The 25,178-nt window shown below is 37.2% G+C and overlaps 1 protein-coding gene across 3 annotated transcripts in view; it reads left to right on the forward strand.

Annotated features, from left to right (window-relative positions):
• NEBL (nebulette) overlaps positions 1 to 25,178 on the forward strand; it is a 342,628-nt gene that overhangs the window by 224,785 nt on the left and 92,665 nt on the right. Inside the window, exons 1-4 of one of the 3 annotated variants that reach the window (XM_044915535.1) lie at positions 13,467 to 13,547; positions 13,640 to 13,711; positions 20,568 to 20,672; positions 22,516 to 22,626. The exons of the other annotated variants lie outside the window; for them this stretch is intronic. Coding sequence (XP_044771470.1) covers positions 13,467 to 13,547; positions 13,640 to 13,711; positions 20,568 to 20,672; positions 22,516 to 22,626 — 369 coding nt within the window. Of the gene's footprint in view, positions 1 to 13,466; positions 13,548 to 13,639; positions 13,712 to 20,567; positions 20,673 to 22,515; positions 22,627 to 25,178 lie in introns of those variants that run through there. 3 annotated transcript variants of the gene reach the window in all.

Consider the following 25,178-nt stretch of genomic DNA (forward strand, 5'->3'; position numbering starts at 1 on the left):
ATTTACTTTCTAGACAGTTGATGCATGTGCAATGAGATATGTAAGGGACTTAGCACAGTGTCTACTATCCAATACAGCTTACTTCACTTCCACTGTTATCAAAACCCAAAATGATTTGATAAAAGAATTTGTTGACAGATGACGTTTTTATCTTTGAACTCTTTGTACCCCAGCGATTAGTGGATAAATTTGGTGACATACAATCACAGAACCCAGAAAGACTGATCTAATTCTGGACAGATGAGAAAATAAAGAACCAAAGACTTCAGATGACACACTCGCCACCCCAGGGCAGGTCACTAGCAGAGTGGAGTTTCGAGCTCAGATCGGGGGACTCCTCCTCGTGTGGCCGGTGCTCTTTGCGTTCCACACACTGGACATGGTGTTCCCGCCTTCACCCTTTTTCCAATGATGGTTCTGGAATTAAGATTCATTCAGTGAGATGTTAGCGGCTTCTAATCTCTTCTGTGCTTTAGTTGTTCTTGCCTGGTCCGTCAGGGTGTTTTTGCCAGACTAGAAAACAGCGTAATGTTCTGTTATCAGTTCAGCGTGGAATATAATCTCAGGCATGTGTTCTTTTTTTAGTAGAATAGAAAGAACTTGAGCAGAAACCTCCCTGTAAAATAGTTCATGAGTCAGTTAAAATCTTCGTCAAACATGGCTCCAAATACCATCACTGATCCTGCCTCCGAAATAGAAACATCATAAAAGCCTGGAATGTACTGTGAAAGATATATTTTTGATGGTGTTTCGAAAACTAGTTAGTCCTTATATCATAAACCTTTAAACCTTTGAATATTTAAACAAAGACAATTTGTTTAAAGAGGACATTTGTTATTGCTGTGTTTTGAAAAGTTAAAAAAAGAGAAATGAATACTGAATTTAAAGTATAATAAAAAATATACGTTAAATAAAGCACTTGTGAAAGCATAAAACTGTGCATAATTTTCTTTATAATAAAGTCTTTTGCAACTCTATCCCAGAAAATTTGATTTTATCATATAGATAATTTACCCCTTTCCAGGAGCTTTTGTATTTTGACTTGGCCACACTTAATTGGCAATCAGATGATCTCTAAAAAAAAAATCTTATAATGTTTGTTAATAAGCAAATCTAAAGCTATTGTAATAAGTTTTTAAAAAATCCATATATGTGAATATTTTAATATAGGATAATACAATTTAGTTATTTATTCTGATCGAATTAAAATCCGAAGTTTCCCTAACTCATGACTATTTGTACAAGAGAAAGTAAATATCATAAAGAATTATCAAAGGAAATACATATGTAGTGATTTTAAATCTTAAAATAAGGAACCAAGTACAGCCTTGATCAGATGCACATGTAGTGATATTTCTGTAGGAAAATTATTTCATAGGGTTATAATAGTGGTCTGGTATCAAGCTTAAAATCTTGAAAAAAGGTGTCCTTGCTACTTTGTTAATTTGTCAGCAAAATACCTCCTTTACAGCAAACTTTATACTTAAGTAAAAATTTTGACACAAAAGAGACCCTCATAGTGTGATTACTCTTTAAAGAGTTCACTTTTATTGGGCAGTTAGTCATAGAAAACCTTGAAAGTAGCTATTCTGTGCTTTAAAAATAAATTTACAAGAAATGGCCAGAACTCATACATTTAAAAAATAAATGATCTTGTCAAATGAACTTTGAATTTTCAGCCCAGAGTGCATGTAAGACCAGCATTTCTTTACCACAGTTATTATTGTCCTTATATTTTGGGATGAATTTTTCCTAGTATAAGTCTAGAGAATTCAGTTTTTGGCAAATTATCTTTATCAGTTATGTGTAAATCAGGGAATGCATGCTATGAAAGTCACTACTATCACACCATTTTCGACGAATACTTGCAATATTCTGAATTTTTAGTGTTTTTTAAAATTTTTATTGAGGCATAATTGACATATAACATTATATTAGTTTCAGGTGTAGAACATGCTGATTCAACATTTGTATACACTGTGAAATGATCACAATAAGTCTAGTTAATATCCATCACCATACAATTACAAAAAAATTTTTTTCTTGTAATGAAACCTTCTAAGATTTACTCTCTTAGCAAATTTCAAATGCACAATACAGTGTTATTATCTATAGCCACCATGCCATATATTATATCCCTGTGAATTATTATTTTATAGCTGGAAATTGATACTTTTTGATCCCTTTCACCCAACTCACCTATGCCCCACTGCCTGCCTCTGACAACTACCAGTAATCTGAGCTTGGTTTGGTGTGGGTATTTTGTTTTTGTTTTTTTTAGATTCCACATATAATGAGATCATATGGTATTTGTCTTTCTCTGGTATTTTATTTATTTTAGTTCATTTAACACAACATCCTCAAGATCCATCCATGTTGTCACAGATGGCAAGGATTCCTTCCTTTTTATGGCTGAATAATGTTCCATTGTATATATATACATACCACATTTTCTTTATCCATTCAATAGACACTTAGGTAGTTTCCATATCTTGACCATTGTAAATAATGCTGGCGTGAACATGAGCAGATCTTTTTGAGTTAGTGTTTCTTGTTTCTTTCAGATAAATGCCCAGAGGTGGAATTGCTGGATCATACGGTATTTCTTTTTTTATTTTTATTTTTTGAAGAAACCCCATACTGTTTAAGCTGTTATTCATTGAATCCTTTTAAAAGAAAACTCACCAAATCTTTTTGGCTGTCAAGGCAGCTATGTAGAAAGGGTAGGCTCTACTCAAAGGCAGTAAAATCTTCCTTTTAAATTATTCTCCACTCCCTTTCCTTCATTTGTGTGTGCAATATCTTCTATGCATTTGAATTGTGTTTAAGAGTATCACAAACACAGACTCTATGATCTCAGGACATAGTGATCAGTAGAGAAAAAGTGTTATTCAAATAGATTTGAAATCTTATTTGTTAGTGTGATTTCATCAACGTACAGTTACAGAACAGAATAGCACTAGGGGTATAACTGTATCTTGAAATGCCTATTTTAAAATTTGGAAGATTAATTTCTCAGGTTGACTGGCAGCCCTTGGTCCATATACTATGAGATATAGGCCTTAATTGTTGTTACTTACAGTGTTTTGTGTTGCTGGCTCATGTCAGCTCATCTGAGCCAGTTTTTTTTTTTTTTTTTTTAAGATTTTATTTATTTGAGAGAGCGAGAATGAGAGAGAGTACATGAGAGGGGGGAGGGTCAGAGGGAGAAGCAGGCTCCCCGCCGAGCAGGGAGCCCGATGCGGGACTCGATCCCGGGACTCCAGGATCATGACCTGAGCCGAAGGCAGTTGCTTAACCAACTGAGCCACCCAGGCACCCTCATCTGAGCCAGTTGTACTCAGCCATCCATTCCTTCCTTCCCGCCCTCCCTCCCTCATTTCCTTCCTTCTTTCCTTCCTTCCCTCCCTCCCTTCCTTCCCTTCTTCTCTGGGGGAGATGGTTGTTAAGTATTTTCCAGCTTACTACTGCTTATACATCTTCCATTAATTAATAAAAATCAGGAAAGTTTCTCGAATTAGGTTCCTGCCAGGTCCAGGATGCTCTGAATGCTTCATTATTACCTGCTTTACCATCACTTCTGACTCCTGGGGAGTTCTTATTTTTGCCAATCGTAGGAATCCAATTGTCCCCATACCACAATTACTCTTCCTTTAAATCACTGTCAGTAATGACAATTCCTTGGTAGTTGGAAATTGAAAAAGATGATAGAAAATAATAGTAATATCACTACCAGGAAGAAATAAAAGTCATTGAGTGTTCTATTGTTCTATGTGTCCATAGATTTTACGCAGATTGAAACAGTATAGACCTGAGTTGGAATCTCTTAGTGTGAGAACTTGGGCAAGTTATCCACTCCCGGTCCCAGTGTCTCATCTGTAAAATGGGTGTTGTGAGGATTAAATGGGATTTTATATGCAGAGCCCACTGTCACCGTGCTTGGCATACAGTGGTCACCCTTCTGTGCCCTCTCCTAGTACCAAGCAGGGAGCTTCTAAGAGTTCTTGACTCCCTTCCATTTTTGTATAAAGTTTAACTTTCTCCAGAATTTTCAGCAGAGCTTGGGTGAGGAATAACACAATTATAAATCAAGTCCTTGGATATCACTTCATGTAACAGTAATTTTGATTCAAAGCACTTCATTGCATTTAGATATTATTGAAGATCCTAGCAGTTACAAAATATCCACTTTTGCTGGTTCCATGGAGAAAAGAAGCTGGGTCCTCTGTGGAACAGAAATAAGAGATACTGTGTTTCCTTTCATTGCTCAAGGGCTTTTCTGTTGAGAATTTGAAAATTTAAAGTTTTTAATAGAAAAAAAATCTCATTTCAGTAAAACACTTAGCTTCTTTAAATGATCTATCAGTCTCTTTAGTAAAGTATTATTGTAATACTGCTTTATAACATGGTTTAAAAAGGATTTACCTAGCCCAACTGATAAGCAGTTGCTGGTGTGTTTTAAATTGGGTTATATGAGTTCAAAATGGGAGGACCAAAGGAGGATATTTCACTGTTTGGACTTTTTTATATTTAGGTAGAGAAATAAAGAGTGAATATCTATTATTCACTCATATAATCATCTATTTATTAGATAGATAATTAAAGAGTGAATATTTATCCTGAAAACTGCTGGGGCTTTAAATATGTCATTCTCATTAATGAAACAAGATAGCATTTTGAAAATACACCTTTGGTGAAGTTAATTAAAACATCATTTAAAGAGTTAATTCATTATTTATAAGAACAATTTAAACCTTTAATAAAATACATTCCCATACAGAGGACTCTGATTTAAATAGGTCTGGAAATGAAATTAGATTGCAATTTTTATTGCTTGCTTATTAGGATTCTGAAATTCTCATCTTAAGAAGTTTAATATTAAATGTATCTTTTTCACATTTAAGGTATATACAATCAAAATGAAAAAGAGCTAATGATTTACAGTCTTATGACATTACATACAGCTACACTGTGCATATTGGATAATCACTATCCACTAAGAGCTCATCTGAATTGAGATGTACTGGAAATGTAAGATTAAAATACACTGGATTTCAAAGACAGTATAAAAAAATGTAAAATATCCCAGTCCTTTTGATATTGATCACCTGTTCAAATGATAATATTCTGGATAAATTGAGTTGAATCAACTATATCATTATAATCAATGTGATATGTTTTTTTAATGTGGCAACTAAAATATTTAAGATTACATATGTAGGTCACATTATATTTCTATTAGACAGAGCTGCTCCAGAGAATGATTTCTGAAATAGTTAAAACATCACAGGTAACCATTGCCTGAGGGATGCTACTTTAGGAGCAAATAAAAAATATGCCAAACATATTGGGGTTATGAAGGAAAACTTCACACACACAGTTTGAGAAAAAAAAAAAAGGATGGAGAAAACCATGTATAGGTATAAAGTATAAAATACGATAGAAAATAGACATCTATAAAGTTAATTGAACATTGATAGAAAATCTTTAAAACGTGCTGCTACTTTCTTGAAATGTATGTTTTATAAGTCCAACAAATTTTATCATAGTCTAAGAAAATTCATATATTTCACTGAATATACTAGTGAATATTGACTATCATATGTATATTCAGTATCTGAAATACCCCCGGGATGCAATGCTTATTACAGCTCATGGCATAAAGTAGATGCTCAATCAATATTTGATGAACGAATATGTGATTGCTATAGGAGAGATGGGTAGAGATGTTTATCGGTTTTGTTCATTGATTATCTGAGGAGATTAAAATAGTGCCTGGCCCATAGAATGCACACAAAAATATTGGTGCATGGTGAAATAAATGAAGACACACACACACACATATTAAGTAATAAAGAAGGTAAAGTACTCAGAAATTACCCCCAATATATGTTCAACTAGTCCTCACTATTCAAAGGGTACCAATTGTTTTAAAACATCACTATACAGCTGTTTTAATTATGGATTTGCTTTAACTATGATCCTATTTTGATACTATGTTATATTTTGAGTTATACATCCATGGAAACAATTGGAATAAGAAAGAAGCAGAAATTAGAGCTTCAAAAGTTCTGAATTTGTGAGGATCAGTTGTGTTTTTTCTCTGGCTTACAACTATGGTGAAATGATGATCTCAGGGTCCTGGGATTGAGCCCCATGTTGGGCTCCCTGCTTTGAAGGGAGTCTGCTTCTTCCTCTCCTTCTCCCCCTCCCCACACCCCGGCTTGTGTGTGCTCTCTCCCTCTCTCAATAAATAAGTAAAATCTTAAAAAAAAAATCATGATTTCTGGATAAAACAAATCCTTAGTGAACATAGGTATAGTAATTGGATGCTATAAGGTTTCTGCTGAAACATTGATATTTATTTAGGAAAGAGTAGAAAAAAATAGGTGCATTCCAATAATAAACTTGTAATTGTAGAAATGTGGAAGTGTGAAATTTGTATTTTAAACACATTTAACATAAATTCCATTTATTTGGGGGGATATATAACACACATGTATTTCCCTTGAATATTTTTCTTCATTAAACTAACAAACCTGGAAGTGATTTCTTCACTATGAATTTTCATGAATTCCAGATACACAGTGTATTTAAATTGGCTAATGGTAAAATGAAGGGGTAAAAATTAAATCCGAGGCATATGAAGGGAATAGAGGAGGTGTAAAGGTGCTGTTTCCGCAGTTAATTGACCAGGAACTGTGTTGCTTGTAAAGGATTCATGGTTCAAACTGGCTTAAGCTTTTTGTGTTAGGATAAGTGATTTCCGCCCATTTACTTCATCAGTCTGTCCCCTGAGGTCCCTCTGCTGTCCTCTTCTCTCTCCATTGTATTCTCCAGTGACACTGAACTTTTGGTTCCTCCAACTCTTGTCTCTGGGTCTTTGCAAATGCTCTTTGGATGCATTCCCTAAACCCCATCACTCTGTCTAATTCTGGCTTAAATATCCTCTCTAGGGGGAGATCTGCCCATTGCTTGGTTTCTACTAAATCTTCTTGTTATGAGCTCATGTAACTCCCCAATTTCCCTTTAAGGAACATCATTACACTCTCTCCAAAAGGGGCAAAATCGTCTAGCTTTGCATGTGTTTATGTAAATAATTGTTCTAATGGCTGTCTGTTTTAATGTGCTCTACAACCCCCAAACCTTCCCTTCTTTGCTTAGAATTTGAGGATTTTCTCATTTTAAAAAATATCTGAGGGGCACCTGGGTGGCTCAGTCGTTAAACGTCTGCCTTCGGCTCAGGTCACGATCCCAGGGTGCTGGGATCAAGCCGGCGTCGGGCTCCCTGCTCCGCGGGGAGCCTGCTCCTTCCTCTCCCACTCCCCCTGCTTGTGTTCCTGCTCTTGCTATCTCTCTGTGTGTCAAGTAGATAAAATCTAAAAAAAAAAAAAAAAAAAAAAAAAAACCTGATTTTTTTTTTCCCCCTGAAAACATGACAAAAACAGCTTTTCTCCATAAACCACTAGGAAATCATTTACTTCCCCGTGTTTTCATAAAATTCATAAATCTTGTCCCTGCTTAGGACATGTTATGAATTAATTGATAGGACATCTATCTCTGAAGAGTTAAAGAATTGCCAACAGTGATCAAGCCCACGTGCTCTCTCTGGCTCTTGATATGGTGTTGACAGCCAAGCAAAGAGCTTCTTCAATAAATCCACTCTCATATTCAAGTTTTTCCAGATGTGAGAAGTAATTAAGTCTTTGCATTTATTGAGGCCTTGTATGCTTTTCAAGAGGGAACTAACTGGCAGCTGTGGTGAATTAACTCTGCTCTAGTGCATGTGTATGTGTTGTGTGTGTGTGCATGTGTGTATGTGTGTGTATGGTGTGTGTGTGTTTGTGTGTTGTGTGAGAATGTACGTATATAAAAGCACACATGTGGCATTTGCCAATAGTCAAGCGAAATCAGACCTGAGAACAAAACACAACAAAGAGCTAATTTCAATAAACACCAAACATTGTTACAACTGTATTTCACAGTGGAGAGCCGAGTGCTTTGTCCGGTGGTAACTTCTTTTCTACTTTTGCCAAATGTTGAAGGAAAGCAATGAGGATAATTAAAGCATTTCTATCTGTTAAAGGATATTTTTTTTAAAAAATGGTGAAATCACGATTCTCATGAAACACAAAATAAACACACTTAAAATATTTTACCTCATTAGTGAATGAGGGCACCAGTAAGAAGTTAAGATTGGTTCAAAGGTGAATTTGGAGAATGGGTAATAAGGAATTGCTGAAATGAATTTAGAAATAAAGGCAAAAAGCTCTATTGACAGGACCAGTAATCAATTGCTTTTCCCCAGGACACAATTAATTTGCATTTGTATGGATAAAGCATCATTAGCATTGTTACCAGTTTTTAACATTTTATGGTCTCATGAGGCAGTTCAGACAGCAAAAGGCCAAATTACCCAGAAGGTAACACTAGATAACACAGGAGGTAAATTTTTTTTTTTTTTGCCAGTTTCAAAGTCTTTCACAATTCTTCCTGACACATCTCACACGAAATTCTAGGAAAGGGATACTTTTTGGTATAGCCAAGCTGTTTGATTGAGCCTGACCCTTTGGTTCTGGTTACAAGGCTTACAGAGGCCACTCAGACCTTGGGCTTCTCCCAGCAGGAAGGCCTGTGGAAGTGACTGTATGAGCTTCACTGTTGTTCATACTGAACTAATGTCTCAAGTAAGCAGTGAATTAAATCAAAGTCCTTCAGTTCGCTGGATGCTCATGTAAATGTGGACTCTGAATGAGAACACATGCCCCTCAGTCAATACATCTGGAACAATACTTTTGATTTTGGCATCCCAACCACACCCGACCCGGAAATTGTGCCAAAAATGATTTGCAGTTTCTTGTTGTTCTCCTCCTCCGATACCAGTTTAGATATATAGCTCTCGTTTGTGAACAGGATCTCTACTTGTGAAAACAGGAATATGAATACAAAAAAAACCCCATTCTATTAAATCTTATTTTAATGGCATAATTAGTAATGGTGACAATTATTCAGGTTGCTTTGTATTCTTTTGATTTCTAATTAACAAACAGTAATGAAACGACCATTAAAAAGGAGAAGATGGGCTTAATGAATGTAAATTGTAAAAATAGATTGGGCTAATATTAAGCGAAGCTCTTGTCTTTTATAAAGAACACAAATTGCCCAAGAGAGCATACATTTCTGGTTTGAAGAAACAATTTCATCCCCTCATCTACCAGTAAAGTTCTCTTTTGGACAGTTGCCAAACTGTGAGGAACTATGTGAGGCAGAAGTAAAATGACCAGGGGTTCAACTGAGACTTCTGGGAGGTAGTCATTAAAAAAAAAAAAAAAAGAAAGAAAGAAAGAAAGAAAAGAAAAAACCCAGGCAACTGAAAACAAGTCTATGAAAGACTGCCAAGACAGGCAAACAAGTCAGATGAACTAATTCCTCTCTCACCTAACCATTCAGGGGGAATATTTTGTAATAAGAAATCTTGAATTGATTCCTAAGATGGAAAAATTCAGTTTATCTCTGGAAGTTTTCCCTCAACTCAGAACTGAATCTCCATCTATTTTAATTATTATGGATTTTCATTTGCAAGTCTCTCATCACCATGTTGGCAAAAAGCACATGTTCTATCACTATCAAGAAAAGAGGAAAAAGTGATATAAGTATGAAACATTGATCACAATCTGGGCAATTCTTACTGCACATGACCTTAAGAGCCCTGCAGACAGGGGAACACTGCAGGACAGGTGTTGTTCGTACATAGGAGTTTCCTTGGCCAGGGGCTCTGTCCCAAGACCTGAATCACCCCTGGGACCTGGCAGTTGCTATGGAAATACATTTGCTTGCACAAAAACATCAAACTCTAAACAGACTAAAGACTTTTGGGAGCACCTGGGTGGCTCAGTCGGTTAAACGTCTGCCTTCGACTCAGGTCATGATCCCAGAGTCCTGGGATCAAGCCCCTATCGGGCTCCCTGCTCAGCGGGGAGTCTGCTTCTCCCTCTCCCTCTCCCTCTCCCTCTCTCTCTCTCTCTCAAATAAATAAAACCTTAAAAAAAAAAGACTTCTGTATTGTAATATGCAAGTTAGCCCTTATCTTTAGGCTGTTAGGCTGTATGAGGCTCTTCTGGCCTTTAAACACATATTGATATTATAGAGTCTTACCCGGTGAAATGAGAAGACCCTTTCATATCAAGTGCTTTTCCTGGAACTGTATAACTTTGTTGGACAGTTGACAAATCTTGTGTTTATGAGAAGCTTTGCCATTTTTTAACTGCTTTGCTTTTAATAACTTCTGGCAATTTGGTTTTTCTCTTTAACTATGGAGAATTAGGGTGGAGAGGGATTAAAAAATTTGCCCTAGAAGATGTGGGAGAGTCATAGAGGGAAGTTGAGGGTCTTGCCATAAATAATGTGATCCCCACGTTGGTCTCATTCAGTATGAGGGCATGGGTAGAGTACTAAAGTAAGAGGTAGGCAACACACGTAAAGTACACAATAAGCAAAAGGGATTGGCAGTTATACTGATATTCCCTTACTGGGGTGCCCCAAAGTGAAGATATATATTAAACCATGACATTTAACTTGGTTAAAAAAAAAAGAGGGAAATAGGGAATTTTGAAACATGATAGCTATCCATGAAGAACTTTCTTCTTATTTCCCAAGTTGCATCTGGGAGCTACTGACAAGAGAGCTTTGCTGTGATAAAGTGCAAGGCTTAAAATGTTTTCAAGAAAACTTTACGTGAGGGCGCCTGGGTGGCTCAGTTGGTTAAGCGACTGCCTTCGGCTCAGGTCATGATCCTGGAGTCCCTGGATCGAGTCCCGCATCGGGCTCCCTGCTCGGCAGGGAGCCTGCTTCTCCCTCTGACCCTCCCCCCTCTCATGTGCTCTCTGTCTCTCTCATTCTCTCTGTCTCAAATAAATAAATAAAATCTTTAAAAAAAAAAAAAAAGAAAACTTTACATGAATTTTATATCATACTTACAGGAGAGAGGAAAAAAAAAGAAGATACATTCAATCAGAAGAAATAATGTATGTAGCTTGCCAAACAATCCATTAAGGGGTTCATCCAGCACGTCTTGAATGATGTTTTTTTTTTTTTTTTCCTGCCTTATCTTAGCACAGACTATGGTTATTCACCATTACATCCCCAGCACCAAGCACAGTCAGTGTCTGACATAGCAACGCTTATTTAAATGAATGAACATAAAGCTCTGATTAAGTTTTGGTCCTGGTATTCCATTGAGTAACTTTGTGAATGAGACAAATAATTAATTTCTCTTGGTCTTAATTTTGTCCTCTGTAAAAGAGAGGGCTTTTAGTAAGATTGATTTCTTAAGGATCCCTCTGGGTTTAAAATTCTGACTCTAAAATCCACAAATGGAAAATGTGTGTTTACCTTGCGTATGGTGTTTGGTTTTGCTTTCAGAACTTCTGTGTATAATCTCAACAGGTTATTTTCTTCCAGCACAGTGGAGAGTCAATAAGCACATATTACATGATGGGAAATGAGGAAAAGCAGCCGTTGAAGTTCACTGAAGGTAACTCACTATGGGATTAGATGTCACCATGAGCGACACAAGTCATCTGAAGTAGCTTTGGTGAAATTTTCTCCCCATGCTTCTAGAAGTTTGATAGAAAAGCTTACAGAAATTGCTCTTCCCTTTTTCCAAATAAAGATTATGTGATAGATCTTCTGTAGAATATTAGAACAGTCTTTTGGCAGAAGACTTGAGGGAAACAGAGGTCAGACATTCGGCTCCCTTATGGAACAAATATAATGTGCAGAGAGATTCCTTGTAGAATTCTCTACACAGCTATGTTTAAAATAACATAGTTGTTACTTTAAAAGTGAAGGTTTCCAAATTCAGCGCCCTTGGGGACTTCTTTTTGGCATTTTGCTAGTAAGCAGGATATGTGATGCCATTAAGTTAGCCTGTATCAAAAATCATCTCATGAAAAGACCAACAACTATTCTAGAATACATTATTTTTTCAGAGTAGGATAATGTTTCCCTAAGTAATACTTCACAGAAGAATGTTAATTTTCTGGAGCATCGGGTATCATTAAAAAATGGTAGGTAAGTAGGTAGATAAGATTAGATTAGATGAATAGGATTTCATGTTTCAGAAATGCTGGATTAAGAAAACCTAACCAGTTTTCTTGGTTGTGGGTCTTCTTGGAGTTTCTGATTTGTCATTATGCCATGTGGATCTCTAAGTCATAGGGGTAGAGATGAATATACAGGTTTTTCCAAACATATTTGCTTAAGAAACCTCCTTCCCCCTCCAGAGTATTCTGTGGAATTTTAGCCTCATGGAAAACAATTTGAGGAATAATCTATATCATATAGATGTTAGAATATTTTTCTTGTCAGAATTTTTAGTTTAGGTAAGGCCAAGGCAATTAAGAAGAAAATCAATAATGACAAATTATGAGTTGCATAGACCCTTGTTATTGCCTAAGTTGACAATAAAGGATTTTTTGAGAAATATATTTTTAATTATATAACTGATGACACATGTTACATTATAAATATTTTTCCAAACTTTTCCAGGCATGCAGTACACATTGAGGATTATATAAAGAGTGAATATTTTATAATATAAAAGCTAGTGAATTTATAAAAATTGACACAATGGGCAGAATTGGAAGAGCATGGTTATTATTTTTTGAAACAATGATGTTTCTAGAATTCTTAAATGATATATCAACCTATGTTAATTGCAACTTCTCATGTTTAATGATGTTTACAATTAAAATAACACAATAGCAATATAAGATTAACAGTCATAATTAACTCAGAATAGATTCTTTGAAGTGGTTCAAAGGGCTTTTCATAATAAATTACTAGCCTTTCATCAGCTAATTTAAAGTTAGTACCTTTTAGAATGTGAGAAGTATGTGTTTGTCTCATAAAAAATTTAACTTAGGTTTCAATGATCTGGATTCACTATACCAAATCCGAGATATGTCTGACGTCCCAGCAAAAGCTTTATTTAGATGGAGTTAAGAAGTCTTTGAGATAACAGGCTTTGGGCTGTGCTATCTTGAGTGTTATAGTGGAGTCATTTTTCCCACAATCTTTAAGTTTCTCTCAAACTATTTTATGAATGAATTAAATTAGTGAAATGTAAATAAATGGTCTCTTTTGGATTGCTTACCCAGTTTAGGGAATGTTGACTTTAAAAGGTCACAAAATTGAATTTTGCCAGTTGGAGTGGTATTTCCACTTGGGAGGCTCGCCCTGGCTGACCTCCGCAATCCCATCCATCCACTCACACGCAGTTGTGATAAGAGGGTGAAGTGTGAGCTAAATAGGGATGAGGCCTGGGCAAGGTCATTTCTGCCAGAACACCAGAGACTCTAAGAGCTCAAAGGTGCTGTAGTACAGAGAAAGGGGCTGTTCCCGAGAATTCAAAAAAAAAAAAAAAAAGAAAGAAAAGAAAAAAACCCTCTATACGTAGAGTAAAAATGAGGGTCCCTATATTTGAGGATGTAAAAGATGAAATGGAAGAGGGAAAAACAGAGGAAGAAGAAGATGAAAATGACACGGTGAGTGGGAACACACCAGCTGAAGAAGGGTATTTGTTCCTCTAAGTTGATCTTTAGAAAAAAATGTTTCCTTTCCTTGTTTTTCTGGACAGGTGTTTTTTAAGCCTGTTATTGAAGACCTAAGGATGGAATTGGCCAGAAAATGCACCAAACTCATTAGTGATGTAAGTGGCTTAAGGAATTTTTTTCTTATTTTGCACTGTGTGTGTGGCACTATTATGTCATCGAATCATTGAGTTGGGGAGAAAACCCTGCAGTCATCTGTTAAAACACAATTATTTTCCAGATCATGGAACTAAGTCCAGAAATTTGCGTTGATTTCCTCAAGGTCACCTATACAGAGAATTTCTGTAGGAGCAGGTCTCCGTGGTCTTAATCCAGAGTGCTGTCCCTTATGAATTTCACTGTCACTCTGGCAAGAAATCATAAAGCATTGAAATTTCAGAGCACATTCTGTGTGTGAACCACAAAGCCTTTTAAAATTTGTATGGTGATGGAATTTATTTCGGGAGGATCTCTGTCTAAATGAATGGTTTTTTTAAAAAACATTTTGGGGATTTTTCGAGGACTCTGATGAATGCAACAGTTTTCAAAACCAGAAAACAAATATATAATTTTGTATATTGTATATATATATGTATATGTATATAAATACATAAAATGTATTTATAATCTGGGGTTCATGGGCTACTGAACTGCATGGTAAGAATCCTGAACTAGATGATGACAGTATGAGTAAAAAGGAGCATTTTTCTCATGACTTTTTTCATTAACTGGGATCAGTGTATATCCTATCTCCGGAGAATCCTAGAATAGTAGAACTATGTAACATATATATACACTAGTAGTTATGTAATGGTAAACCAGTAAATACGTAAACTAGAATTCTAGAAGCACAAGGAAAAAGTGTTGCTCACCAGGGAAGAGCATTTAGATGCTCTCATTAACATGACCGTAAGAGAGTTGCCGGTGCAGAGGAGAGATGACTTGTGAAAAGTGAATAGGGCTTGCGTCTGTAGAGAAGCGAGCACAATACTGGCCGTTTCTGTTGTAGTTAATGAGCAAAGTGATCAGAATATTTTGCAAATGTTTGTTTTCAAAGGACGTCAATTCGGGGAAGTGGGGTGGTACTTTGGCGTGTTCTCTGAAGTCAACCTGCCTACATCAATTTAACAGTAACGTTGGGGCAGGTTATGTAATGGGACTGGGCTCAGTTCCTCAAGGGCAACCTCTATTACAGTTTCTTTAAGTAATGGTAACACATCTGAAATGTTTAGTGAACTGTCTGGAACATTGTGAGCACTCAAGAGATGTTAGTGTTTATTAACTACTACATCTGTAAATTATTTTTGTATCCATCCAGTAACATTTTATATATGACTCTCTGTCTCCTTGTGGCTTGTCAGAAAGAGCCAGAGGATGGTGGGAATCATACTCTTTCCATATATTTGACGTGTAATGTAATTGAATTTTAAATGGAGTATTTCTTTGTGCTATTATTGAGAGTTCTAAGCTACTGCATGTGAAAGTTCTTTGTAAACTATAATAGTGATGGAATGATGACAACAACAGTAACATCAGCCTAGTTAAGATTTATCGAGGACTATGTGCCAGGCATTGCAGCTTCTAAGATGGGTTCCACTGTTTTTCTCATTTTAGAGGTGAAGAAACAAAGACTCAGAGAGGTTAAGTATCTTGCCTGGGTCACACAGTTAAGCAGTGGGGAAAAGGATTGAACACAAAGCCCTCTTGGCCTTAGCCATTCTGCTGTGTTTGCTCTTTCTGTATATTTCCTTGCACAGTTTATCTTAGCTTTACTGTTATTGATTACACTAATATTGGTAATGGGAATGCTACTATTTAAAACCTGAAGTTTCGTAACTCCAGAAATAGTACCTCTTCCAGCGTTGTTATGTTTTTTATTAAAGGGTAATTGTGGATGAGCTAAAGTATATTATATAAACCATTGGAACCGAAGTGGCAACTTCAGTGAGTAGGTGATTTTATTGGAGTTGTTTTGGATAAGATCATTTTTCAGTGACTGTAAAACCAACCTTATGGTGAGGGGCATGGCCTTTACCATTTTGCAAAAGCCAAAGCCCTGTTAGTCCTCTCCCATGTAGGAGAAATCAAATGTGTGGGAGTAATTTCTGTTTATTATAGATTTATGCTGCATGGCAGAATCTCTGTACTACTTAAATATTTAGATCACAGATTGTGGCCTAATTTATATCTGTGTACATGTTCACCTTTTCTTTCAAAATAGAATTCCATACTTTTTAAGATACTGGTTTGTTTTTTTTTATTTTTGGAATTTTTATATTTACCAATGAAGAGTCTGAGCAAGGACTTCTTTTGTCTCTAAAATAAAACTGAAAAGAGGAGTTTGTACCATCATTCTAAAAACAAATTTTAATTTACACTTTCTGGAAGGACTTTATGTACTGGACCCAGTAGATTTTCTAGGTTTTTGAAGTTTGGTTGAAAAGGTACAAACTGCTTTATCCACGGTCAGCGTCATCGGTGTTTTTATATGGAGCTGATGAAATTACATTGGAAGTTCTCATGTCTATTCTATTGTCTGCTTTACTAGATGGTTGTCTAAAATGTGTATTTGAGTTGCGGCAGTCACGGAGCGGAAACCGATGTAGAAGTGGACGAATGGTCTCAGGGAATTAGATGGGAGTTCCAGTTGAGGCCCTCTCCTGCTTCTGACGGTTCCCCTCAGTTAGTGCCCACGTTTCATTTAGTGCAAGGGCCTGTTCCCGGGTCTCAAACTTAAAGACAAACCTTCAGGTCTGTTCATTTGTTTTCCAATCCCTTGTATCCCAGAGGGGCATCTGTGTGTTTACCTGAGCCTTTTTGTCTGTTTGAAGGCAATCTCTTTGTAGCCCGCGTCCTCAGGTGAATTTGGTGTCTTGTTTGCCTGGTCTGCACGGGTCTTCACCTTGAAGCCGTGAGAAGCGGCCTCACGTTCTGTTCACCAAACCATACAGCTAGTGGGCCACACACCTGGGATTTGAAACAAGGTCTGCCCGACTCCCAGACCTTGGCCATCATCATGTTGTTCCTCTTCTGCTGTGTGCCAGGCGCCCCACGTATAGTACTGTGTTCTGTGTCACTAATGTTGCATAGGAATGATCTAGAAATAAGTCCAGGGACTTACAGTTCTCCCTAGAAAGAAATGGATGTTTTTCAGGTCAGGTGGCTTCACTATGGGGCATCAGTGTGAGGCATTTTTCCATTTTTTTTTTGCTCTACCTGGTTTCCCTCTGCATAACTCACTCTCCCAAATTACTTGGTCCTCTGAGGTCGCCTCTTTTATTTTTCTGTTAACCACATAATGCTTTTTATTCCCCCAGATATTCTCTCTCTCTGGGCCTATTGGTCAACTATCTAATGAATTCCTTGAATAAGTCAAGCCTATTAACTATATTGAGCCATCAGAATCATGGATCTAGTAGCCTTTTGTCAGGTGGTCGTAGAACATATTAGGTTAAAGGAGATATTTTTGTGTATTTCTTATAAATTAGGCATCAAGAGTGTCTGCAGAGTGAGTTTGGCCACATCTGCATGAAGCTTGTGACCCAGTGTTTTGGTTCAACCCCTTTGAGGGTATTCACTCGCATGGCAGCAAAAAGAATATTTTCCAGGCAAATGAACATTGTTGTGGGTAAATTCTTCCAGTGCTAAAAGCATCAGATTCCACGACTATCCCTCCAGAGAGAGCTCTGACTGTGTTAAGAGAACCTGGCATAGCAACCTTAGCTTGGAGCGTCCTCCGCCCCATCACCACAGAGTGAGGGGACTGCTGTTCTCTTCCAGGGTTCGATCCATTGAGCCAGTATGGCTCCATTTGACAGAAGATTTTCTCGATACTTTTGGTTAAGAGTGCCTGGAAAAGGAGGGACGCCTGGGTGTCTCAGTTAGCTAAGTGTCTGACTTTGGCTCATGTCATGATCTCAGGGTCCTGGGATCCAGCCCCGTGTCAGGCTCCCCACTCCGTGGGTCATCTGCTTGTCTCCTTCCCCTCTGCCCCTACCCCTGCTCACATTCTTTGTCTCTCTCAAATAAATAAATAAAATCTTAAAAAAAAAAAGAGTACCTGTAAAAGGAAATATCCTCAGACATTTCTACATCTGTCATCCAAGGTTAGCCATTAGCTACGGTCATACCAAGTGAAAGAGACTGGGCTAAGAGGAGAAAGCATCACTGAACTGATTTAACTCTAATTGTAGTTGAGACATGGTGGGATTAATGGGTGTGGTCAGAGCAGAAGGTAAATATTTGGGGTGTCTTACTGAGTATTAAGTCATCAACTTTGCCCACCTTTTTTTTTTTTTCCCTATTAGAAAGTAACTTGGATAGTATCTTGGTCATGAGTGCAGATGGCCACCAGTGACAGGAAGACCCTAACATAGAAGCTTAACATATAGGTGGGATTTTTCATTCTCACATAATGAAGTGTGGAGGTAAAGGGTCCAGTCTTGGTATGGTAGATACTCTCAGGCTCTCAGGTTCCTTTCCTTCTGCTTTGTCATCATTAGTATGGTGACTTATTGCCTTGTGGTGACTTCATGGCTGCTGCATCCCTATGACTGGGAAAGGTGGAAGAGAAAAGTGTCAAAGGGCTGAGCCAGCAAGTCTTTCCCCTTTGCCCCAGAAACACCAGGAACACTGCTGGGAAGACTTCTATAAATGTCCTGTGGCCAGAGCTGGGCACCAGGGGAGGCCAGTCGCTGGCTAAGGGTTGTAGTTGAGACATGGTGGGATTAATGGGTGTGGTCAGAGCAGAAGGTAAATATTTGGGGTGTCTTACTGTTTGCTCTCAAGGAGCAAACCGTGTCTGATTTAGAGCAACTCATCCTCTGGGACTGGGGCAAGGGTCTGGCTACTCTCATAAATACATCTGTGTTCTGTTATTGGGAAAGAATGGGGTCGCATAGGCAGTCTATCCAATAGACGGAGCCATGGCTCTGTAGGAAGTGGCCGTCTATTTAGTGATTTTATTTCACCTGGGATGTTGTGTCCCTCACCGGTGTAGTTCCCACCCATCTATCTTTTTCTATTATCTTGGTAGAGGAAGGCTAACACAATGTAGCATTCTTTATATAAAAATGTAAGACCATTTGCTTATCATGACTCAGGTAAAATTCATTAGAAATACAATAGGAGTGACAATAAGCAAATAATACGTGTGTGGGTGTGTATGTATGTGTGTGTGTACCTATCTTTTAAAGACCAAAGAAAGGACTGGAGACCCCACTTAAGACTGAACTATTTGCCTGCACAGTGAAGGAACTAAATACTTCACCCTTATCTTGTGCTCTTGTCCTGAACATTCTGCTCAGGTCAGAGCCTATCGGGGGGCCCTGTGGCCGTTGCACACACCACTGCAGTCAAGAATGTGACTGTGAGGGGGGAGAAGATAGTGGCAAAAGATAAAAATAATGAGCCAAACTTAAACCTAATGATAAGTTATTTTCTCTCACACTTAATTATATAATGGGGATACTTTTTTTTTTCTCTCCTTATGATCAAAATAGCCTACTATTTATCATACTGCCATTAACTGTTTAATTACTAGTGACTGAGGAGGGTGATTTGCAGAGCCCTAAAATTAGGGCTAATCTCTGAGAAGAAAAAAAAAGTAATTTAGAGCTCAGATAAGATAAATATGTTCCAGTGTTGATTTCATGAATAAAGCAAATGTGTAATGCGGTAGGCGCCTCATACCTAAGAGTCACAGCAGTGAGATACGGTATTTTGCTTAGTATGTTCCTATCTGGTCACACCTCAGGTCGAATTATGCCCCTCAAGTCAGGTTTACATGTGGCAAATCTCGATGTAATGTTAGTGTTGCAACATCGTGTTAGTCACGTCCTTTAAGAACCCGGTATATGGTCAACTCAACTTCACTTTTAGGTTATAATTAGGGAGACCATGTAATTTATCATCTGAACTGGGACATTTTTTTCAGCATAAGTATTTACAGTTTTGGGTAGATAAACATGACTTTATTACAGGGTGATACAACTTTTAGCAAATTACCTTCATCCTCTCAACTGGTCATAAATTTTGCCTCATCAGTTTTCAGATTGAGTGGCAATTAGCATGAGAGTGGGATTACATTTTAGGGCCTTGCCCATATAGTTCCTGACTTCACCTCATGTGTTCATGCAGGGTCTCCCCCCAGAGTAACAATTCTGGCCTCTCCTCAAGGGGAAAAGAGTAACTCCTTTTACTACTGAGTTTGAGAGAAGAAATGAGCATGCTCAGTTCAGCCTCTCTGGACTTTCTCTAGTGCATCTGCCTATCCATAGCGTTCTGGAATGATCTCCACCATGTGGCAAGCTTTCAGGGCAGGTTCCGCTCTTCCTCCCCCTTCAGGGGAGGCAGATAGGGAGGCCTATGGGTGCCCCTAAATTGGGTAAGTTTGATTTGAGCAGAATTAATTAGTATAAAGGAAGCTCATCATGGCTACTGTTTGAGCCCCTTCCTCTAATTCAGCATGTATAGGTAATGACGCTAACGGTAATCTCCACTTGTTTGATTTCTGCCTCTACTTCTTAATTGGTTCCATCTGTCCTGATGACTACTTGTCTTAAACCTAGAGGTAGGCAGCTATGTTTTTGTTTGATTGTAGGCTTAACTGTTCAGTCAGTGGCTTGAAAGTAACAATAAACTAGGACACTTGTCGAATGAAATGAAAGTGTTGAATAATTATGCTGAGAAAGCTGGGCAGACAGGACACATAGTCAATGTGCCTCTGCCACCATGATCCTTGATGATAACAGGACTCTTACTTATCTAAAGAACAGTCTTTTCTTTTCTGTGTCTCATCACCTTTGTGTTTCTGTGCTAGATATCCATTTATTTGATTTGGCTGGTTTTGAGCATCATTCCTCATTTGAGTATTTACTTTAGAAAACAGACTTCCTCAAGTAATTCTGTTCAAAAGAGGGGCATTAAAATTGTTTTTCTTCTTTCTCATCTTCTGTAAATTATTCTCTCTTTTAGATTCATTATAAAGAAGAGTATAAAAAGTCTAAGGACAAGTGTACATTTGTGACTGACACTCCCATGCTAAACCATGTAAAAAATATCGGTGCTTTTATTTCTGAGGTAAGGCTTCAAAACTTGCAAAATAGTTTGCATTTTCATTTTCTATTTATGTAGATAAAAATTTGTGCATTAAAATTAGAGAATAATATTTTTGAGAGCGCCACTGAGTGTTGGTAATATCTACATAATTATGTAATCCTATGCACCATATCAATTAACTTTATGGTTGATATATTTTTTTTTTTTTTTTTTTTTTAAAGATTTTTTATTTTATTTATTTGAGACAGAGAGAATGAGAGACAGAGATCATGAGAGGGAGGAGGGTCAGAGGGAGAAGCAGACTCCCTGCCGAGCAGGGAGCCCGATGCGGGACTCGATCCCGGGACTCCAGGATCATGACCTGAGCCGAAGGCAGTCGCTTAACCAACTGAGCCACCCAGGCGCCCAATGGTTGATATATTTTATTATATATGTCTATATTTCAACTCTAACCCTTTCATATTTATGTAGGATCACTCTTGAAAAGAGATATTTTATTTGATAAGTAGAAAGTACTGGAAAAATAGTTTTAGAAATTCCATTATTTTATTTCCTAATAGGTGTACTAGTTGTAAGTTGTTGAATATCATTTTGAAAATAAGTAAAATTTACCAGCTGATTCTATAAAACGTGATACCTTTGGTAAGTAATTTTAAATCAATTTAAACTATTTTTGAGTAGGATCAGTTCAACAGAGACACTTATTATGAGACCACAGAGAAACGCATTACATTCATTTTCCAGCTGAAAAATCATACAGTCTCTGAGAGCATTTCCAACTGCAGATTATGCTGCATTATAAAGCACCATGTTAACAGCGATTTCTGTGAGGAGGCATTTCTGTAGTCTGTGACTAGATCACTCAGGAGAGAGAAATTTGAAAAGAGGATGAGTACAACAGTATTGCAAATGACTGACATTTAGTGTTTCATAAGTTATGTTGGAAAAAGATCACCATGATATTCTCAGGATTATTTCTGCTGATGTGAAAACACTTTGAGGAAAACTGGCAAATTTTCTCTTATTGACTACCCACATCCAACGAGTTGTGAGAACACAAGGATTACACAAGGCCTACGCTCAATAAATCCACGCTCACATCTAGTTTTGAGTGGGGGTAACGTCAGTGTGTGGAAAAACGTGGTTTTGTAGGTTTGCATTAGCTTTTATTTCTCCTGTGCAAAGACTCTCTTGATGTTTCTCATTCCCAATTGATTCTTTTTCCTGAAGGAGTTAACTGCAGAGCACAAAAAGGAAAAAAAAAAAAAAAGGAAGTGGGCAATCTGTTGTGTTACTTTGCACCTAATCTCTCTAAGAGAAATGGTGAAGGAGCGTTTCTATTTACTAGTAATGAATTTTGGGGATCACTCTGAGACAATGCAGATTGGAGGTGGGAAGACACAGAAACAACAAAAAGGTACCTCCCCGCCCCCACCACCGCAGTCGTGGTAGAAGGAGGTTAAAAAGATTTGAATAAAGGAGCACTGTCCTTTGCATTCAAGTTCTAGACACTACATTCTACCAACTTGTATTTTCTGGAACAACTCAAATGTCTCATTTTTCTCAGGTTTTTCTTTGCTGATCAAACATCTGAAACTCTCTATACATCTATACAACATGCATAGGTTAAAATAGAAAAGTAGTCATTATTTTCTTGAGCATCTCGTTTTAAAGCTTTTTCCATAATAAATTGGATTTATCTCTCTTCAGAATATGTTCTTCAGTCTAGTATCTAAGGTTAAAATGGTCTTCAGGTTTTTAAATTAATTCTGTTTCTGAAGAAAATTTCTTTTTATTCTCTTTCAATATTCACAGTAAAAAAAAGTAGCGCTTATTAATTTTTTTTCCTTTTTCCCCCCTCTAGGCAAAATACAAAGGCACCATTAAGGCGAACCTCTCCAATTCTCTTTATAAGCAGATGCCAGCCACAATCGATAGTGTTTTTGCAAGAGAAGTTACGCAGCTTCAGAGTGAGGTGTGGTTTTCCTAAATTGTTATATAACTATATATATCGAAATTTAACCACATACAATCAGCATCTTAAAATATATTAATATTAAAAATATGTATTTAAACATAGATAGCAAAAAGGTTGTTTATCTTGGGTTTTACATACTGGATGAAAATTGGAAGCAGCTGACTCATGGGTTGTCAATAGTCACTGGTGGGTCACAGAAAATGAAAAGGACAGGCAAATTTGTTAGTCAAGTGATGCTGTTTTCCTAAGCCCATTCACAGTTATTAATAGAACAAATTTTAATCTTGTTAGGACAACTTACTTAGATTAAAATCTGACAGGAGGGGCGCCTGGGTGGCTCAGTCGTTAAGCGTCTGCCTTCGGCTCAGGTCATGATCCCAGGGTCCTGGGATTGAGCCCCGCATTGGGCTCCCCGCTCCGCAGGAAGCCTGCTTCTCCCTCTCCCACTCCCCCTGCTTGTGTTCCTTCTCTCGCTGTGTCTCTCTCTGTCAAATAAATAAAATCTTAAAAAAATAAAATCTGACAGCAAATATTAAACCTGTTTCTGATTTAGCATGTGATCTCTAAGTGGAGAACATTCCAGTGGTTTATTCAAAGTCCCGTAACGAGTTAATGGTTAAATTCAGGATCCACAAGTCTGTGCTTCCTCAGTTAGGCGAGAGGTTCCTGAATTTCCTTTTCTGTGGATTATGGATTTCCTGTGGAGTATCTCAGGTGGAAGTGGCCATTTTAGTGATTGCAAGTTGCAGACGAACTCAAGAATTGTCATCCTGTAAGCTCATTTTGAGTCCAGAAGAGTAATTTTCCCCTTTGGTACATTCGACATAAGGAATACATAGTACATTTAATTTGTTGTATTTCTTAAAACAGAATTTCAAAATAGAATATTTCACTTCTTTCTCAGTCATCTTATTGTTTTGTTTTCTCCATAGCACAGTTTTTTTTTTTTTTTTAACTTTATGAAATGGCTTCCTAAGTGATACGAGAGCAGGGACTTCCTGTGTCTTGTTCTCTGCTCTACCCCCGAGCTTAGAACAGTCCTTGGCACACAGGGGGATAGTCAGTAAATACTGGTAAAATGGATTTTGTTGAATTTGTTGATTCCTTTTATAAGGAAATGTTTCCTTTTATGTAGTTTAATATTCTTAATGCTACATTTTAGGTTAAAAATAATAATGGACACATACAAATGCTTACTATGTGTCAGGTGCTGATCTATACATTTCACATATATTTATATCATTTAACCCGCATAAGTACTCCCAGAGATAGCCCCATTTCGGAGATGTGGAAACTGAAGCACAGAGGAGTTAAGTAACTTGCCTGAGATCACACAGCCAATAAATGGCAGAGCCAACACATGAACATAGATAGTCTGGCTTCAGAGTCTGGGTTCTTAATCACACACTGCATCACCTCTTTCTTACCATTTCCACCACTCTTTTGCTTATTAAACAACTTGACTTCTTCCTTCAAAATCTTTTTAGTTTTAAGTAGAGGATGCCTAGGTAATTTTAAAATAGTCTTAAAATAAAGTACTCTTGAAAAAGACTGAGCATTGTTATCCTTTGAGAACATCTTTAAGTACTTTATTATTACAAATTTAAATGTCCTCTGTGTACTCAGCTTGGCAGTAAACTAATCTCAGCTGTGCAACATGAGGCTAAAAATATATGATATCAGAGTTTTGCATGGCTGACCATGACTAATATGTCCCTTTTTTTCCCTCACAACATCTGGTCATCTAGCCACTTGCTGATAATAAACAGACTACTTTATAATGCAAATAAGTACAATCCAACAGTTGATATGTGACAAATAACAATTATGCAAGAAAGAATAGTCTCTTCTTATTTTTATACTTGGGAAGGTAACCTTGGCAGATATTTACATCCTCATTGTGTGAAAGTGCCCAACTTTTCTCACTTTTTATGGCAGAAACGAACATGTGCAATATAGGACTTTTTAAAAAAATTTAATTTAATTTTATTATGTTACGTTAGTCACCATACAATGCAGTGTAGGACTTAACATGGAAGATAATCCATACTGTATATTGTGGAGTCTTTTTTTCCCCCCAGAATAAGTTGTCTCTTGCCTTGTTAGCATGTGTTATGCTATAGTAGAGTATGCCCCTGGGAAAGACGGGTTTGTGCTCCCAACACTGCCCACTGTTGTAATTAGTCACTGAACTTGTTAGTAAGGAAACACCTGGATTCTGAATAAAGTATCTATTTCAATGGAATAATGTAATGTAATAACATTTCAGTGTAATGTAATAATACTTCTTGAGGTTTGTATAAATCAATTTTATTGTTGCTAAAATTGCAGTTCTCAGAGCTTACCTGGTAATAAGACTATCAAGAAAGTAAAACTATCTGACAGTGTCTGATAAAATTACAGAACTAACATTTTACTGTGTCCAAATTGTATCAGATTTGTGGTAACCTAAATTAGAGTGGTTGACACATTCTGGAATTTCAAGGTGTTCTGGATTCTAATGAAAAGTCTCCTAAACTGAGGACACTGGATCAAAATGTTACGTTAAA

Source organism: Neomonachus schauinslandi, chromosome 5 (assembly GCF_002201575.2).
Source record: "Neomonachus schauinslandi chromosome 5, ASM220157v2, whole genome shotgun sequence".
Taxonomy (NCBI): Eukaryota; Metazoa; Chordata; class Mammalia; order Carnivora; family Phocidae; genus Neomonachus; species Neomonachus schauinslandi.